Below are 20,469 nucleotides of genomic sequence, written 5' to 3' on the forward strand. Positions count from 1 at the left end.
GCATGTAAAACGTCATTTCACTCCTTTGATACAACCACCTGACTTCACCAGTTAAACAGTTAATTAGTTTATTTTTAATTACACTCCTAAGTGGGGTCTTTAACAATCTTAAGATGCCTGCCGCTACAGCGCAAGCAATTCTCAAGGCAGCCAGCAAATGTCGCATTTTCGGTATTTTTGAGAATTTTCGGCAGATTTCTTGAAACACCCGGTGTAAATAGAGTGCAATCAAAACTAAAAGATATCAATAGCTGACGTAACCCTTAAAAACACCTTTTTATAAGTTACATTCTATAAGTTACATGACATTATAAAAATACAAGGCTACAGTGTAACCTATATAATAACAATTATAAGGGTTACAATGTAACTGATATCTGTAACCGTTACAATGTACCTTATATATGTATGAGTTACAATGTATCCTGCTAAGTTATCCGTTACAAAGTATCGGATAAACATGATTTTGTGCACGGATAGTAAGAGTTACAAAGTTAAGAGTGTAGTTGTACACAGGGGCTATGACTTAAGTGTACTTGCTTCACACAAGAGCAACATAACCAGAGCAACCACCCATTGAGTAAAAAAATTTAACCGCTGACCCCTCGCGCAAGCTTAGGCAAACGATACTTCGATGCACTGCCGTACTTTAATGTTTATAGGTCACGATCATTTGTAGTACACTCGGAACCAGAGCATCGCTCGCACTCGTAGTTACTAAGCTCGTGAAACAGAGTTCGAGTGACTCAGTTTGTTCCACGCGGAGTGAACAGACTTTAATAACGCAGCAGAACAAAATAAACAGCTTGCCTCGCGTATGATTATCTCAGTCGACTGCACCGCTCAAAGCACGCCGACAGAATCGCTTTCCGAGTTTCAGACTCGAAATCTCGGGAGCGACTTCACAGACAATCTGGAGGAACTCGAGAGATTTATTTTCGCTAAGGGCTCCAGACCGAGCAGCCTCCGCGCCTCTCGCGCCTTGTTCTCCTCCTCTCCTCCCTTCTTTCTGCGACTTAACGCCGTACGTGACCACGGACATGTCCAGCGGGGAAGCGCACTTTCCGCCAGTCGTCACCCGTGCATTCGCATTCAGCACACGCGAGGGGAAAAAAGATGAAGTAATTCGCGACGAGCGCGGAACCATTATTAAAATAGTTGTTCCCCCGTACCCTACCTCGAAAGCCCAAGTGTTTTTGTCGGCAGAAATTTGCTCTACTGTCGGCGAAAATGTCCTGCATTGTCGAGGTCGTTAAAGCAAGCTCTCAGAATACATTTATTTTGATAAATAGATAGATAGATAGATAGATAGATAGATAGATAGATAGATAGATAGATAGATAGATAGATAGATAGATAGATAGATAGATAGATAGATAGATAGATAGATAGATAGATAGATAGATAGACAGACAGACAGACAGACAGACAGACAGACAGACAGACAGACAGACAGACAGACAGACAGACAGATAGATAGATAGATAGATAGATAGATAGATAGATAGATAGATAGATAGATAGATAGATAGATAGATAGATAGATAGATAGATAGATAGATAGATAGATAGATAGATAGATAGATAGATACCGGTGTTTTGGGATTGATTGATTGATTGATTGATTGATTGATTGATTGATTGATTTTAGCACTAGCCGTCTTACTGAATGTCTGGCTTGTATTAAATTATAGTGCTTTAAGGAAGGTGAGAGAGAGTGAGATAATACAGTGAGGGAACAGCTAACCAGAATTACAACAACCGGTTTTCTACCCTACACTAAGGGAAAGAGAAATAAAGATGGAAGGATGAGTGGAGAGAACATCAGGCACGCGAAAAAAAAGTTATGAACCAGCAACGAGTTGAACCCAACAGCCAACAGCGTGATGTTAATGACGGCAGCGCTCGACATTCGCAATTTTCTTTTTCCATCGCTTATCACAAGGCCACCTTAATCGTCGTGTCGCAGTCCGTCCAGCCAGGTCTTCGAGGCGATCCCAGACGACATGCAGTGGTATCATAAATGGGCAAATAACACAAAGAAAGGAATGCGCGCACGCTTCAGCGGCGTCAGCCATGCGGCTGCGTCGTTGGTCGCCGTTCGGTCAGTAAATCGCGTCGGCCTGTGTCCGGATACAGCTCGTGGACGGGCCTGAACGACAGCAGCAGCCGGTGCCTCTGGTAGGCTTCGCTCTGTCTGAAGGCTCCGTCCGTGCCGTGCAGCCAGTCCAGGATTCCCAGAATGCCGTAGTTTCCTCGGAACCTGCGTGCCTCGAGAGAAAAGCCGGAAAAGCATGTCTCTTTCTTTGTCTCTCTCTCTCTCTCTCTCTCTCTCTCTCTCCCTCCCCCCCCCCTCCCCCAGCTTGGCTTTCCTGTCTTACCTCTCACGTTTATTCCGGCGCGGTGGCTAATCGGAGCGGATGTCTTTTGACTGGCTGATTGGCTGCCGCCACCCGCTGTGCGCGCGGTTCGCGGGAAGTGCACAAAGAGTACTGCCATGAACCAACCATTGAGGCTTTGTCGACTCCGATGGCAATTATGGAGAGAGACGTCGGGGAATTACGGCCTAGTAATCTTATACTGAGGCACGGGCGAGTGTTTTTTTTTTTTCCACGAAAGTTACGAAAGCTTGCGTAAAGAGGGGACTCTGAACAAACCTTACAGTGCCCAGCAGATTTTCCCCTTTAAACGAATACTGTTAAACCATCAATAGGCGCCTGTACAACATTGCAGAACTTTTATAGACACTATAGTTACAATATGAAGCGTGATCTCGTGAAAATTCCTTCCATATAATTTCTACCCGTTCCGCTTCTTGCAACACAGTGAAACCAACAAAAGAGCTACTCTGGGTAAGCTCACTACCTTTAATTTCTTGCTTCCTCCTCTCTCCTACAGAGATGACGACGCAACGTAAAACTTGGCAACGTAGCGTTTTGGGCGTGTTGGTATGTCATACTGAGGCTTATAGGGCACGAAAAACACGAACATGTCGTCCGTATAAAAATATTATTGTATTGGGAAGATTCATCTCAAAACTAAAAATATCAAACTATTAATAAAGTAGTATTTAAAAAAGCGCATAATTTACATAGTGAGATATTGACCGAAAATAATTGCCGAAAAAAGTTCCTGCCTACGGGCCTGTTGTGTCGCTAATTCTATAGGAGAGAAACGATGGCCCGAAATTAAAGGTAGTGAGGAGTGTGTGTGTTAAAATCGAATGGGCTTGAGCTTATTAGTAAGGTTTCATGGGTTCGAGACCGCGCGTACAGTACGAGGACACAGAAAGAAAGAGACAGGACCAGGCGCTGAATCAGCGCCTGGTGCCTGGTCCTGTCTGTTTCTTTCCGTGTCCTCGTACTTTACGCGCTGTTTCGAACCCATGAGTGTGTACATATACAGGGTGTTTCAAGAAATGTGTCCAACCTTCTCAAAAAATCTGGAAAATGCGATATTTGGTTGCTGCCTTCAGAATTGGTTTTTCTGTAGTGGTAGGGATTTTAAGATGGGTAAAGAAATTATTTGAGACTGTAAATAAAAAAGTTAAAATAATTAACTTTTTAATTAGTGGAGTTAGGTGGTTGTGTCAAAAGGGAGAATTGAAGTTCTTCATGCCAGAAACCCAACCCAACTTTGAGATTTTGAAAAAGTGGCATCTAGTAATAATTACGAAGTAATGAAATTCAACCAAATTCAATGGCGAAACCTAAACAGAAACATGGAAGAACGCAACTGCCATATTCTTCTGAGACGTCCAAAATGAGTGAATGACTTTTCTGTAGCGCTAGGCATCTTAAGGTGTATAGAGACATGACTTGAGATAGTAATTAAGAAAGTTAAATAATTAACTTTTTAATTAGTGGAGTTAGGTGACCGTGTCAAATTGGGGAACTGAAGCTCTTCGTGCCAGAAACCCATCCCAACATTGAGATTTCGAAAAATCGGCCTCTAGTAATAACTACGAAGTAATGAAATTCAACCGAATTCGATGGCTTTCGCTGTTGAAAGCCGTTGCATTTCGTTGAATTTCATTACGCCACAACAACTACTAGAGGACGCTTTTTCGAAATCTCAAAGCTCGGATGGGTTCCTCGCATGAAGAACTTCAATTCTCCCATTTGACACAATCACCTAACTCCACTAATTAAAAAGTTAATTAATGTAACTTTCTTAATTACTGTCTTAAATGATGTCCTTAACTACCTTAGGATTCCTGCCCCTACAGAAAAAGCAATTCTGAAAGCCCCGAGCAAATCTCACATTCACATTTTCGTGATTTTTTGATAAGGTTGGACACATTTCTTGAAACACCCTGTATATATATATATATATATATATATATATATATATATATATATATATATATATATATATATATATATATATATATATATATATATATATATATAAAGCATCAACAGAGTGAGCAGCTGCGTAGGTTCGCGTGTTGCCTTATGGACGCGTAGTGGGCCCTTCGCTGAATCGCAAAAGGAAGAATTATGACGTAGTGGGCACTGCGCAACTCTATTTGCAGTAGGCATTCTAGGATAGTTTGAAACGTCCAATGTTACGCGCGCAGACGTTCGTTTCCTTGCGGCGCGGTTGAGACATGCACCGAGAACTGAAGCCAGAAGGCGATGCGAACGGTGCCCGATTACGCTATCGCGTTCTGCTCTTGAAGGCGAAGCTCAAGCATCCTCCAAGTTTTTCCTTCCCTCTTTGCTATGCCAAACAGAGAGGAGGCACGTTATGAAAGTTTTCGGAATTTGTTCTTGCAATAAACGTGTTTCTGTCAGTGCTCCTTCCGGAATGTACCGATGGCAAATATTTATTATACATGTTCCATTTATATAATCTGACGCTGTCGGTGCGCTTTATTACGGAGTTCTGAAGTTTTCATATATGTTTCCAAGTTGCCCTCAAAATCTGCTTTTGTTTATTCCACAGTAGATGTTATTGAGGAAGACACACGGATAAAAATATTATCCGCACATTATCTGTCGCACAATATACGATATTTTGAAACATGCAACACACCTTTTCAAAAAAGTATAAAAACGTACAAAGAAACAGTCCTGCTGGGCAATTGCTTGTGCAAGCATAAAGAAATGACCACGCATGAGTTGCTCGAAGAAGCAAGTATAGTTTAATATGTGATATTTATTCAGATTTGAAGAAGCCTGATTATCAGCGGTATCCTACCAAAAATACTGCATGACATAAATAACTTAGCGTGTTAATTACTCAAAGTTAGCTGACAGCTTACGTAAAAAGCTCGTTGCCTTGCGCGAGACGGTCTAACACGAAAGCATGTTATTTGCCTCGTTCCGCGACCAATCACACATAATAAAAAAGAGCAAGATTTTACAAGCTCTAGCTTCGACAGGTTCGATAAAACTTATTCCGCGCGTTGATAGCCTTCTGATGTACTGTTGGCCTTCCTTTAACCGTTCGATAAAACATCTTGAAAAAATTAACAGACTGAATAAATTCTGTGAAATGATGTGCGTACGTCGTTCAAATGTGCATTTGCAAAGAAAGAACAACGATGATGGAGCACCGGGAGGATTGCAGTCGTACTTTTATCGCTGAGATCGCGGTCACTGTAAAGTGTTTTATTGCGATAGCAATTGTATGGACAGTCTCGACGGGTTTTTGCCGTCGCCGTTGCCGTCGCCGTCATGTCCTTCCGGCATGAAGTTCAAATTGATAAAATCCCCCCGCAAATTTTTTGTTCTACCACGGGTAAAAGCGCGCGAGCGGGCGCGACGAACGCGGCCGAAGCAGAATTCAAACGAGCCGGCCCATTGCCGTCGCTCGGAGGGTGCGTGCGATAACATCACCCCGCTCGGGAGGCCTGCCGTCGAAGCAGACAGGAAACGCCCCGCCCGTTTTTAACGAGCCTTAAAAGACGCGAAGACGCGAGGGGGGAGGGGGGGGAGTGTCGCGCGAGTAGCAACTTTGAACTTTGAATCTAAGGGCGCAGTTGCGATCGCTGGCGCGCGCGCTATCTCGAAAGCCATCACAGCGGGCGGCTCGTATACCCTTCTACGTGCTGTGCTCTCAACGCGAAGTGACTATGCGAAGAGCATCGCTCCCTGGAGCGGCCGTATTCTCTTACACCAGCGTTTTGTAGTTACGCGAGATCGGATACAAAACAGTTAGCTGCCAGCCTCACTTCGCCTAACACTATAATTTGTTGCTATCGCATTCATTGCTTCGCCCTTGGGGTGAAACTGACTTTTTTGCAAAGCTCTCGACTTCCGGGGTTTCGCATTTATTTTAACGAGCGTACCTCGAAGTTCATGAAACCACACTGGAATCGCACAAGTGGCGCATGAAAATTTATAAAGCTGGAGTCCCACGGGGAACAAACACGGGATGATTTGAAAAGCTGTGCTGAGAATAAAAGAGTACAACGTATTTTTGACTCGCGTTCTCCGCAGGCATAAAATTCACAAGGACCTATGAAAAAAGACAAGCGCACTTCTGCTGCGACAAATGCAGACGACACGAATGCGGTCTGCAATATCTTCTGCTCAGAACAAACTTCCGTCTGGTTGGTTATTCGTGCCCGAGAGATTACCTCGCTAGGAGGAGTGCACTGAAGGGCGTACAATCTTATGTGGCTGCCTCAGCAGAGAAGCGTCTTGCCTCTATCGCTGGCAACAAATACGGCGCTCAAACGAAATACCAGAGAGAGACAGCTTACTATACAGATCGATGTTTCCTGTCTTCAGCGAAGGAAAAGCGGCGATACCCCAATAGTGCATGCAGGCAGACATTCCCGCTAGGTCTTATCTGCGAAGGCACCGTACCGGCGATCAGTCCTTTCCTACAACAACGTCGGTCTTCATTGCCGCTTCGATGGAGGTGAAGAAATCGTGGACAGAGGATTGCGCAAACCGTATCGCAAGACGGGAATAAAAAATGGCTAGCCGCGCTATGTCGCCATCAGCGTTTCCACTAGGATTTGTTAGCTTTATGGACCTGGGTGAATTCCGGTATCCATCGACAAGCTCTAATCACGAGAGTAAATCGCGTAGCATTGTTGTGTTTCGACAACGACGCCAAACCTCCCGACAGAGATTTCACGTTGCTAAAACGTTCACTTCATGCTCGTATCTCGTAAGTGCAGTGATACAGCCTGAAAAAAGGCACTGTCAAGAACACTTCGGTAAGATGGTAAGATAGTATAAGTAAGCGAATGTCTGTCGACGCGCACAAGGTCGCCATCATGGATAATAATCGAGTCGCTGCACAGTAATCGTCTGCTTCAGATAATAGAGTTTCTTACAAAACTTACTAGATGGAACTCTGGCGCTTGTATATTATATATACTGGAGCTGCAAGCATCGCTATTCAGTGAACATAGGGATGATTGGAGTCATATGGACTTGTCTAAACTTCGAGCTTATTGCTTGAATCGGCTTTGTGCAAATTTATAGCTTTCAACAGAGTATTACGCCACACACACACACACACACACACACACACACACACACACACACACACACACACACACACACACACACACACACACACACACGCGCGCGCGCGCGCGCACACACACACACAGCGACAGACAGACAGACAGACAGACAGACAGACAGACAGACAAAATTCCTCCAGGTGATATCGGTGTTGGTGACATGGTTGATGATGATGCCGGTGTATAGACTCTTTAGTTAGTGGCATGTTCAGCGGTCAAAAGTCGCACTCACATCAAGTGATGGAAGTCATGCATCTGAGGGGATGGCAGCAGCGGCAGGTGGTATCCCGAGTGCACGATGACTCCGTAGGGCGCCGTGAGCACGGCCCACAGCCAGTGCACGCTCAGGTGCGATCCAAGCAGCGCGGGCCCTACCACCACGGGCAGGACGTTGGAGAGCAGGTGCTCGAGAGGCGTGCAGTAGACGGCAGTGATAGCCACGGGCGCCGTCCACTCGTGGTGCTTCTTGTGGAAGCGCTGGTACAGCAGCCGGTGGTGCAGAAGCCTGGGGGGAAAAAAAGGAGCAACAACTTGTAGGTTTGGGCGAGTCGGTTCATGATGCAAACACTAGAAGCAGCGCGAAAAAAACGACGACAAAAATAGGAACACACACAACAAGGCCAGCGCTGTACTGCCAACTGAATGTTTCTTGAAAAATCGCCGCTTATAGCTATGCCACCAAAAACGCCTTGTCACACAAAAAACGCCACAAAAAATCAACGATTGCGGGCATGCGTATTCTTATACTAGCAGGTGTTTATCGAGAAAACATCTCTCAGGAGTAGTATTAATGCTTTAATGATAGGGCCAGGCAACATAAAAACAATGTCAAAAATGGCTATGGCAGCCATCTAGCCTCCCACTGTTAAAAATGAGCATGCACACCAAAGTTAGGGCAAACTAGTTTTTTGACGTTTGGAAAATCCAAGAAAGAGAAATCGTGGCAGCTTATTTTATAAATAAAGCTGGAAATAAGTGTGTCAGCGCGGCGTCACTTAGTTTAACTACTCATGAGAGATGTTTTCTCGATAAACACCTGCTAGTATAACAATACGCATGTCCGCATTCGTAGATTTTTTTTAGCCTTTTTTGTGCGACAAGGCGTTTTTGGTGGCATAGCTATAAGTGGTGATTTTTCAATAAACATTCAGTTGGCAGTACATCGCTAGTACTGTTGTGTGTGTTCCTATTTTTGTCATCGTTTTCTTTCGCGCTGCTTCTAGCTCTTGAAAAAAAAAAGAGAGGTGGCACGGAAAGACGAGGCGTTCACTCCTCCTTCAGATACTCGAAGCAAAATCGAGTACCTGGGAAATATTTCTGCCACACAACAACAACCGTCATCAGGCTTACTCGCGTTTCCTTTCTTGATGACGATGACAAGGACGATGTTGTAGGTTGCCGGCGGATCTGGCCTTGAAAACCCGGCTCTCGCCACTTTTCTATCAGGAATGCTACGTCACGCACGCCGTTCGTGACCGGGAAGGGCCGAAACCGCGGTGATAACGCAAGAAAGTGCGCGAGGTAGATGACGATTGTAGCTGTGTGGCAGAAATACTCTCAAAATACTCGACTTTTAAATGCGAAGCATTTCTTAGCGAACCTTTGGCACTTCGAGCGTTTCTATCTATCTATCTATCTATCTATCTATCTATCTATCTATCTATCTATCTATCTATCTATCTATCTATCTATCTATCTATCTATCTATCTATCTATCTATAGCCGCCTACGTCTGGGTCCTTTCATGATCGCCTTCTTAACTTGGTGTAGACCAAAATTGTCATGGAAGGGTAAGAAGATCTGACGAATATGACTTCCGGGTCATGACATAAATAACGTGAAAATCCTGTGGCGTTCGTTGTCAAACCCTTTCCTCCAGACACGTGTGGCACATACCCGTTTACCTCGGGCCGCGGTGTACGGGCCACAGGTGATTGGCAGTTTATATCTACCCAGGAACGGTGAGAACGGACATTGGTAATTTAAATACGAGAGCGTTATGAAAAACCGACATCGGCAGCGTTGAAAGAATAAAAATCAGGATCCCAGCAGGAATCCAACCCAAGTATTCTGCCTGGCAATCAGGTATTTTACCACAGAGCCGTACCAGGTCTAGAAAGTGCTTTGGAAAAACATCCTATGTAGGCGTAATGTGGGTGCAACCTCCATTGTGATTGTGGTTCATGCTATCTAATTTTACAAGAAAGCAATAAACACTACATATGTACTCCTACAATACAGGCGTCATGTTGGGTTAATGTCGATTGGGGTTCCAGTGTTGGCTCCACTGTTATAGTAGTCTAATAAGCATTAAATTTGCATTCCTATGATTCAGCGAGCTATGTTGAAGCATTGCTCGACCCCGGAGGAATACATTAAAGAACGTTACGTATGATTTTCATATGATTGCACCATAAAATGCACCTAGTTTCGATAATACTGACGTATGTACTGTAACGTGAGTGCTGACGTTACGTCACACCATAAGTTACCCTTTGAACGCCAGTGTTGTCGACGTACCTGGTAAGCACATTATGTGCACACATCTGCTACACTTACAAAAACTCGTCGATCCACTTCGTAATGCTTGGCTCAAAGCCATAAAATACAGCATAGAAGTACTCGCTGACTGCTTCGCATGAAACCGATTCCCACAACGCGTGGGATATGCCGATTTTTTTTCTTAGTGCTCGCCCTTGCCCGTCATACTCAGACACCTCGATGTGTTCCACCAGTGCCGAACTAAGGAATCTCACGTCGTGTGATTTTCTCATGCTTTGATATGGTCATAAATGCTTCGTCTTTAGGGTGAATAGGCAATTTGCATCTGACGCATGATCGGCTTGGCAACATGATATCTTGTGACTTATGATATATTGGAACAACATCTTGGCGACCTTTTATGCTATGTCTGGACATTTTGTCTGCGCGAACATTTGTGTTTTGTAAACTTTTCTGCTTAACGGACACTTTTTTTGTATTGAAGAACAGGGAGTATGCGAGGGCTTATTGGTCAGCTGCCCGCTCGATAAAAAGTTCGCATGCTACGTGACGCCGTCTGGCACTAACAAAGAGTGTTCCACACTCGCCGTCATGGCTAAGAGCGACGCTGACTAACACTCCGCATGCACATAAATACCCGATAAGTGCACGAGGGGACAACCGCCGCTGTAGCTCAGTTGGTAAGAGCATCGGGCGCGTAATCCGAAAGATGCAGGGGTTCGGTCCCTGCCTGCGGCAAGTTGTCTTTTCGTCCACTTTACTTTCTTCACATCTATCTCACAATTACTACACTAATCTTAAAACATTCCAATTAACTTCCCCTACGACTTTCTTGGCATCATATACTGCTGGCCTTCACTAAGGTTGTGTCGAACAAAGAAACGAGCCTTCGAAAATTTCCTCCCTTATCTAGTGATGGTTTGGAAATGCAGTCTTTCTTCTTTCCTTTTGACATCAATTCAGGTAGCCGCGTTATTTAAACATCTTTAAATGTCATCGTAATCACCGAATGAAAACATACATTGAAAGCACATGCACTATGCTGCGACAGCATTGTATCTCTAACTAGAATGAATGCGAATGCTCGAAAGGGTTATGGCTCGACGCAGTAGTGTCGTCCCATACCGTCTATACGTATATGCGTACTTAACTTTCTGTATGCGTGAAATACAAAACGCTCTCTCGGTCACACAGTTACCTGAAGCCTGTTTTCCGAAGCTTTTTTGTGTCATTTTCTTTTTAATGATAGAGGAGGCCCGTGTTTTTCTGTGCGCACCTAAATTCCAAGCAAAGCACCAGCCGCTATCTTGAAAAAGAGAGAGAGAGAGAGAGCGTCCTTGTGGAGCAATACGAAGCGAACACCAAGCGTTATAACGTACCACCTATTACAACGCATTACGTTGTTCTACGTGTTTTCATCCAACATGCAACTTAACGGAAGCAACAGAACGTCTAACGAAAGGTTCGTGTGAACCACTCTTGAGTCCCTCTGCAGAGTTGATCGACACTGCTCCATACTGCGCTGTCTGCAGTAACTTAACTAGATTGTCGGTGCTCATTTCACGCTCTGTGACATGCTTTACAAAGCCACTTTGCGATCAGTGGGGTGCTCGGACCGTCTTGCAGTTAAAGCTTAATGTTTCTTCGAGCGGTCTGGAAGGGTGCCATCGTACAAGAGCATCAAAAGTAGATCAGCAAGCGGCGGCGACATCAGGGAAAACATGGGATACAAAGTGCGACGCCTGATCGAGAGCTACCACTGAGACCGTACCCCACAAAACAAGAATTTTCTCTCTTGCTAAGACGTCCCACACTGAAGGAGATATCTCAACTGCACTACCGTTATGGTTCAGGCCTCGCACGAAGGGGGTAAAGTAACTCTGCCCGAACGCGACATTCGCTGCAGAGAAGTCTTCGTTCTTTGGGTCTCTTACTTCTTGTTCCGACCACGTACGTGCCATCTATACATGGGCCGCAGCGAACTAAAAGGGGCTGCGCGACCGAAGATGACGATTGATGTTACCGCCTTCCTTGAGACAGAGTGCAGGTGGACAACGGTTCCCTAACGTTATTCGTGTTGATATCCTAATCTTGCTCTGTTACCCTCTTATATTTCAGTCTGTCCCGGGCGGCAGTGACTCATTATTGATGACGCAGAAGATTCGACGGGAGGGAACACGGTCAGGCGAAATGTGCACGTGCCCCGAATACGAGAAGCCGTTGCCCCGGTCCATCCGTGCGGCCGGCCGGCTACGCAACAACACTAGTCTGTCATGCGTCGCAGCGCGTGTGTGTGCTTGTGCGTCTGTTCGTAAGAAGTAATGTTTCTTTTGACAGCACAGTAATCGGAAACTCGTACACGAGTGAGGCCTCCAAGCACATGTTACCTATAGAGCAGTGTAAGACGAAGACAGGAATAAGAGGTATGTAGGTCAATCAGTGGCGCCTGTGGTTTGCTACCCCATATGCGGGCAAAACGGTACTTATCGCGATAAATCCTAATACGTGACGCACGCCGACAAAATCTCAGTGCGCAAGACACGATGACGCTGAACGCATAATGAACACATAGAAGGCACACACAGTACACGTATACGATGCGAGCGGAACACAAAATATTCATTGTTGAATACACAATGTATAACTTCGACGCGTATGGCGCAGCATGCTGTGCGTCTCGTTCTGGAACTTTTTGTGAGTATGTCTGTGGTTTAGTTGCAACGATGTACCGATGCACGCGCAATGCTTCACTGCGCATAATGAACTTCATATCAATAGCCGGAATCCGTGTAAACGCAACAAGGCAACATGCATGCATGTTGTTATCTGCTGCATCTGCTTGCATATAACGAACATCGGCAACCAAGATAAGAGAAGCACGTTTAAGCACGACACGATTTCAACGACCCCCGTGCCTCTGCCACGCAATTAATCGCTTCCTACACGGTTTTGCGAAATAACCCTTCACGAGAGCAGCTGCTCTGTTTGCTTCGCGTCGCGCATCTTCGTCCTTTTGCACTCATTACGCGACGCCCGAAAAGCCGGCACGCGACAACCACCGAGTCGAGTCCTCTAGCGCCAGACGCCTGTTCGTACGTTTTCGCGAGCAAGGTTCGCTTCCCCTTCGCGGCAGTCCATCGTTTCGTAAAGCACCCCCACCGGGTTCCGTCATTACAGTGGCGTCGTGTCCCTCACACTGCAGCATTCTTAATCCTGGCCCGCCCAGACACAGCGTGGAGAGTCTACTGTGTAATAGTCCTCGAAGGGCTCTATCAGCGGCACCGGAGTCCCATTCCGCCCAGTTGTACAGTAGTCGCCGAGGCAGAGCTCGTAGGAAAAGCCGTGTTCGAGATCGTCTTTCTGCCTCGACGAGCCAGGTGCTAGATGGCCAACGGCAAGCCGCGCAGCTCTCTGGTTCTCTAGCGGCTATCTCGAACAGCTGCTGAACCGTGAGCATGTGATTTCTGCTTACCAATGACCAGAGACGCCCATTCGACTATGTTTCTTTTTATAACCCTAAGTAGGTCAGCACAGTCGTTCGGTTGGCCACAGCTTTTCGAGGAAGCAAGCAACCTTTAAACTTCAAGTCAGCATTCAGAAGCTCGTTGAAGAACAGGATCTGCCAGATTGTGCTTCGATAATGTCCCGGAAAGTAAAGCAAGAAAAGTATGAAGCTTGCTTACCCGAAACAATCGCCTTTTTGAGTACACTGGCTACCACGTACTCATGCAGGAGTGTTAACAAAATGTTCGATGAAAAAAGTAACGTGTCCTATGGGTACGCCAATGTTCTGATTTCCTCTGTTATCCTTCTCTGTTGATTTTACACGTAAATAAAAATGTGTTTCTTCAATGTGTAACTGTCGCGCACCGCGAACACTCTTAATTCGCTCTGTTACGTGAGTTCATTAGTAATCATTGAAATATTTGGCGCTGTGTTTGTTAAGTGTAACATGTTGAAATTGTTTTGCATCATAAGTTCGCTTTATTCATTTTCCAGCGTATTAACATAGGACGTCCCACCTGCGGTTTGTAACCTTGGGAAATCTTTCTGAATATTTACCTGTATTGTATTCTCTTATTACGCTACTAATAAAGATTGATTGATTGATTGATTGATTGATTGATTGATTGATTGATTGATTGATTGATTGATTGATTGATTGATTGATTGATTGATTGATTGATTGATTGATTGATTGATTGATTGATTGATTGATTGATTGATTGATTGAAGTATAGACCTCCGGTGAAAGGTACTCATTTAATGAACTGAAAAACATTGCAGTCGCCAGCAAACGACGTCCACAACGCCTCAATTTCTCTTTCATATCAATCAGGAAAAAAAAGACACAACCGCGCTCTCTACCTGTGCGAATAGTAGAACAGCACCTCTTCGATTGCGACGAAGCAGGCGAAGTGCGCCACGGCGCGAGACAAGGGTGGTAGTCTTAGGCTCCGGTCAAAGCCGCGCAAATCCTTCAGCCAGTAGAAGAGAACATTGACAGGCAGCTGAACGAAGACCTGATTGAACACCACCTGCCGCACCACTGGAACCAAATCTTGAAGGGTCGGCTGAAACAGGAGACAGTCGAGAGAGAGGGAAGAAAAGTAAGAGACGTAATTTGGAGACTAATTGAACACTGAAAGGCAAAGGGAGGGACCAGATTATTTTGCCCCTCTTCTGGCAGATAAAATGTTGCTTTTCTTTATTGCACGTTTAAGCATGCGTACATTCTAAATGAAGGCGGAAGAAAGACACAGCACAGTTGCTATATCTCGCGTCTTCATTTCGACTTTCTCGAAAGTGCACACTTCCTTTTAATTTCAATAATGCCTGTTGCTGGACGAGTCGGTCGTACATCATTAAACAAAGTGCAGCGCAAAAGAAACATTCGTTCTCGTTTCGCCCATGTTTCTTTTGAGCAGCAACTTGTTTAACTCTTTATGCCCCTAGTTTTATCACGGAGGTAGGAAAAAGATAGGAAAAAGACATAAAAAATTCTCAGCGCACTTCTCGTATCACGTGCACGCACTTTTTTTTTTTATGAGTTGTGTACAAATCAAAAGACATAGAGGGAAAGATAGGTTTCTTCAAACTACTTATTTAACTCTTTCAACGTTGTAAATTCTGACAACAAAACACTTGAAACAATTTTTGTGTTGCCTAAGGCCAGTGATATGTGTTAATTAAATAGCTCCACGGACATCACCCAGAAGCCTAATTTCAGCATGAAGAACGTGGTTACGCTTGCCAAATGCATGTCTGCGGCAACGAATTTATTAGTTATATAATTAGATTACCTGACTCTTGGCCTTCCAGGTTTAGTTTCGTGAATTTATCGCACAATATCTATTGTAAAGCGTTTCGCGCGGATCAGAAGGGACTAAACTGACGCTGAAACATGGTCCTGCATGTGGAAATTACCTTCGTTTCTGTCGCTTGTACCTTGTACCTCCTCAGCCACGAAAATGCCTCGTTCGCGTCAGCAACCAAGAAGAGCAGTCCCAGCAACCAATAGCTGCCCACAGTTAGCACCCACTGGCCTGGAATATGTGTAGAAAGAGGAGGGAGAAAAATGTGCGAGAAAAGCTTATTTAAGTAAATGGCACAGATGTCGGACTAAGGTCGACTTTACAGCCTTCTAACTCTGGAATAAAGACGGTTAAATGTGCTGGACGTTGTGGTATGAGGTCGTGAATAGTCCGTTAGGCCAACCTTTTACATTGATGAGTCAAGCATCGCCGTGCGAAGGAATGTATGTGTAGGTAGTGCTCCCACGGGATCTGAAGTTTGGACAAGACCCTATAATAGCATATACTTGTAGTGAACGGAAGATTCGTCAGTATTAAATAGTGCATCCGTCAGAATCTGTGGTCCCTGCTATGGATGGATGGATGGATGGATGGATGCTATGAGCGTCCCCTTTATAACGGGGCGGTGACATGTCTGCCACCATGCTCGAAGAAAAAAGAAAAACTTCCTTGTTTCATGCTGGCCTAATACCTTGTCTACATTGATTAAATCTATCTTATTATACCAAAAATATTTATAAATTCACGGTCTATCTCTCTGCCTCTTAAGGCAGAATGACCTTATTCCCCCCCCCCCCCCCCCCCCCCCCCCCCCCCCATTATTTAATTTTGTACTCTATCTCTACTCTTCTGCCACCAATACTCTAACCGTCTCTTACTTATTTCTATCGCGGACGTGTTCAGCTTTCCATTGTTGTCCCTAAAACCCAAGGCTTCCTGTAGACTCGTGCCCACAAGTATACCTGGGTGAATATCGCCACATTCAATCAGTACATGTTCCATCGTTTCCTTAGTTCCCCCGCAGCATGTACAGTGTTCGTCTTCGTTACTGAATCTCGCTCTATAACTTCGCGTTCTAAGGCAGTCCGACCTTGCTTCAAACAGTAAAGCGCTTCCCCTTGAATTATCATAAAACCTTTCCCTCCTTATTTCGTTTTTTCCCTTTCGGTAGTTACTCAGAGCCGGCTTCTTTTCCATCGCTGTCATCCAATAAGTCCTCTCCGCCTCCCTGACCTTCCGCTTAATGCTCCCTGTTGCCATATCGCCCGCACTGCTAGCCGTATATTTACTGGTGAGCCTCCTAGTTCTCTTTCTCCACTGCGTGTCAACGCTTTTTCTATACAAATACCTGAAAACCTTCTCTGCCCATCTACTCTTCTTCATTTTCCTCAGCCTCTCTTCGAATCTCATTTTGCTCTGAGCTTCCCTCACTTCAAAGCCTGTCCATCCCATATCACCCTTTACAGCCTCAATTGTCGTCTTCCCGTGAGCGCCCAACGAGAGGCGGCCCACCGTCCTTTGATTTACATCCAATCCTGATTGTACCTCTGACTTCATGCAAACCACTGAGTTCCCAAATGTAAGCCCCGGGACCATCACACCCTTCCACAGCCCTCGAAGTACCTCGTACCTATTGTATCCCCATAAAGCTCTGTGCTTCATAATTGCAGCATTCCTCTTTCCCTTTGCTACCGCTGCTTTCTCTTGTACCTCCATATATCTATCCCCCTCATTTACCCATACTCCGAGGTACTTGTACTCGCTTACCCTCGGTATTTTTTGGCCCTGTATGAAGACCGCATGGTTTTCGTGATCATTGAATACCATCAATCCACATTTTGTTGCACTAAATCCTAGTCCTAGAGCCTCACATTCCCTTCCGCATATATCTGCCAGTCGCTGTATATCATCTTGACTGTCCGCAAATAAGACAATATCATCAGCATAAAATAGACCTGGAAGCTTCTGCTCAACCATCGTGCCGACCTGTTTGTGTGACAAATTAAAGCCAATGTTGCTACCTTCTAGCGCTTTTTCCATCCTCACCATGTACAGCATGAATAACAGCGGGGACAAAGGACATCCCTGTCTCAGCCCCTTGCTAATTTCAACGCTGTCCTTGCTACTTATTCCTTCCCATTCTATACAAACTGTATTTTCTCGGTACATTTCCCTCAAAAGCTGTATACAGTCGTCCCCTATGCCCACTTCTTTCAATATATCCCACAAAATTTCCTGCTTAACGTTGTCATACGCTCCGGTGATATCTAGATAAGCTATGTATAAGGGCCTGTTTTCTATTTTCGATATTTCTATACACTGGGTAAGAACAAACAGATTATCGTCTAACCGCCTGTCGATTCGAAATCCATTCTGAAGTTCTCCCAAAATATTATTTTGTTCTACCCACGCTTCTATTTTTAATTTTACTGCCTGCATCGCCAACCTGTATAGCACCGATGTAATGGCTAGCGGTCTATACGAGCAAATGTTATCCTTTTCTCCCCTGCCTTTATAGATTAAGTTCATTCTACTTTTTCGCCAACTGTCTGGTATTTCCCGCTCCTGTAAGCACTTTTCTACGGCTTTCAGCAGTGCTTCTTTAGTGTTATGTCCGAGTTCGTTAATGAGGCTGACGGGAACCCCATCTAAGCCCGGAGTAGTGCGCTTAGGAATTTTTCCTTCGGCCTTCTTCCAATTGAAATTCTCTAGTACTACATCTTCGTCAGTTACACTCCTTTGCGTACTATTACCTACCGGGGGAATCCCCTGGGTGACCTTTTTAAACGAATCGGCTGTTATCTTTCGGATGTAACCTAGCGCTTCATGCCCTTCCAATTGATTTCCTCCTTCATCTACCAAACGTTGTTGCATTGTGACAGACTTCCTACCTAGCGCTTTTAGGTGGCTCCAAAATATCCTAGGCGCGGCCTTCTTCTTTTCGCGAATCTCTGTCATCCAGCGTTCACTTTCACCTTTAATTTTTGCCTCGACTAATTTCTGCACGATGGATTTTTGCTCTAAATATATTTCCCATATTTGGTTGACTTCGTCCTGTGGCCGCTTCTCTTTTTTTGCCTGTCTGTGCTCCCGTGATGCCTCACGTCGCTTCTCGATCGCCTCCCGGATTTCTTTGTTCCACCAACTTTCTGGCTTTCTCTTTCCTTTCCAACAAATAGTTTTCTTCTCTTTTTCCATTTCTTTTGTGATTATATGTAGCAGCTCACTACACTTCCAGTCCTTGCCTGGCAGTTCGTCTACTTTTTCTTCGACTCTTGCGGCTACATTCGTTATTTGTTTGTCATTTAGATACAAGCTGCCAAATTTTGATTCTATGTTCTTATTTTCAGTTTTATATCCCATTTGTAATATTATGCGTTTATGATCACTACCCAAGCTGTTAATGCCTTCCTCGTCTATTCTCATATGTGGGTCAAACACAGCGCCATCAAACGCCGAACAGACGCATACAAGAACACTAAACGTATAGAGGCTCCCGAAAACTCGGGTGTCTGCCCGCTACAAACATTGAAGGAAAAAAGGTAACTTTTAGGGGCTGGTTTTTTTCTTTGTTAGACAGAATATTATGAGAACTAACAGACAATAATGCCAAGGAAAGTATAGTAATAATTGAGATATAAATGTGAAGAAAGTAAAGTGGACGAACAGATAACTTGCCGCCGGCAGGGACCCAACCTGCGACCTTCGAATAACGCGTCCGATGCTCTACCACTGAGCTACGGCGGCGGTCATCCTCTCGTCCACTTTATGGGGTATATATGTGCATTTTAACCTAGGAGTGTTAGTCAGCGCCGATCGCAGCCATGGCGGCGAGTCTGGAACACTCTTTTTCTGCCTGTTGGCGTCACGTAGCTACGTGGCACTCCTAGGTTTAAATGCACATATATATACCCCATGAAGTGGACGAGAGGATGACCGCCGCCGTAGCTCAGTGGTAGAGCATCGGACGCGTTATTCGAAGGTCGTAGGTTCGGTCCCTGCTGGCGGCAAGTTATCTTTTCGTCCACTTTACTTTCTTCACATTCATATCTCAATTATTACAAATAACACCCCCTATACTTTCCTTGGCATTATTGTCTGTTAGTTCTCATTAATATTGTCGCTACAAACATTGCCACTCTGAGAGCAGAGCGGTCAGGAATACCAAAGCCCCGCACAAGTTTCAAGTGCAAGAGAGAGAAAGAAGTGGTGAAAAAAAGGCGTAGAGGCTAAGCAGACTATGCTCAGTTTGCTACTGTCCAACGGGGACGGAGAAAATGGAGGTAAAAAAATTATGAGTTCAGGCTTCGCACTTGTGGTGGTGCCAAGCGTGAACGAAGAACGCAGCTGTGGGGTCTTCCTTGTTTCTCTTTATTTATTTCTATCTTTTTTGTTTCTTTTTCTCTCCGTTTCTTTTGTCTATTTCGTGTACCTGCTTCTTTCTATTTCTTTATTTATCTCTCTATCTATTTCTCTTTCTCGCCCTTTCTATCTTGATCTTCTTTCTTCCCTTTCTCTCTCTCTGCCTCTTTCTCTCTCTTTGTTTCTCTTTCTGTCTTGCTCTCTATTTTTTCTCTCTCTCTCTTTCGCGTCTGTTTCTTTCTATCTCTATGTTATACTCTGTCTTTCTATCTTTTTATGTCTTTATTCCCTTTACTTCTCTATATTTTTCTATCTCTTTCTCTCTATTTCTTTCTCTCTACTTCTGTCTATGTTTTTCTGTCTTTATCTTTTCATGGCTTGCCGCCGTCGCTTCACAGCCATTTCTTAGGCTAACCGTTGCCTTCTTCATATTCAAGTGGACCAATGGTGAGTGGTGGGATTTGTGCCATTTCTGCGGCACATATTCATTGATGATTATAGTTTTCTAGTGACCATGTGCATTTTACGGCCGGCTATAACAGCTACGGGGTTAAAAATTGGCCGCGTATCTGCGTGCTTCGCTGCAAATGTCCTCTAAAGACGATATAAGGGGCGCTGCGTGAGATATGGACGCCATCTGGCAATACGTCGGGAAACATGAGTGCTGTGTTGCGGGCTGGTAGTCCCGGCGCAGCGGCAGGCGAAGACCGGCGGTGACCAACGCGACCGGTGGGGACGCCGGCCAGCCCGAACACGCTGTTTGGCGCGATGCGCCGAAGGAGAAGAAACGCCCTC

The 20,469-nt window shown here is 44.8% G+C and overlaps 1 protein-coding gene across 1 annotated transcript in view; it reads right to left on the reverse strand.

The window, feature by feature from the left end:
• Positions 1-509: 509 nt before the first annotated feature.
• LOC119382904 (fatty acid hydroxylase domain-containing protein 2) overlaps positions 510-20,469 on the reverse strand; it is a 69,406-nt gene continuing 49,446 nt past the window's right edge. Inside the window, exons 4-7 of the mRNA XM_037650812.2 lie at positions 15,425-15,543; positions 14,366-14,571; positions 7,728-8,000; positions 510-2,263 (exon numbers count right to left, since the gene is read on the reverse strand). Coding sequence (XP_037506740.1) covers positions 2,071-2,263; positions 7,728-8,000; positions 14,366-14,571; positions 15,425-15,543 — 791 coding nt within the window. The 3' untranslated portion in view covers positions 510-2,070. The remainder of the gene's footprint in view (positions 2,264-7,727; positions 8,001-14,365; positions 14,572-15,424; positions 15,544-20,469) is intronic.

Source organism: Rhipicephalus sanguineus, chromosome 2 (genome assembly GCF_013339695.2).
Source record: "Rhipicephalus sanguineus isolate Rsan-2018 chromosome 2, BIME_Rsan_1.4, whole genome shotgun sequence".
Classification (NCBI taxonomy): domain Eukaryota; kingdom Metazoa; phylum Arthropoda; class Arachnida; order Ixodida; family Ixodidae; genus Rhipicephalus; species Rhipicephalus sanguineus.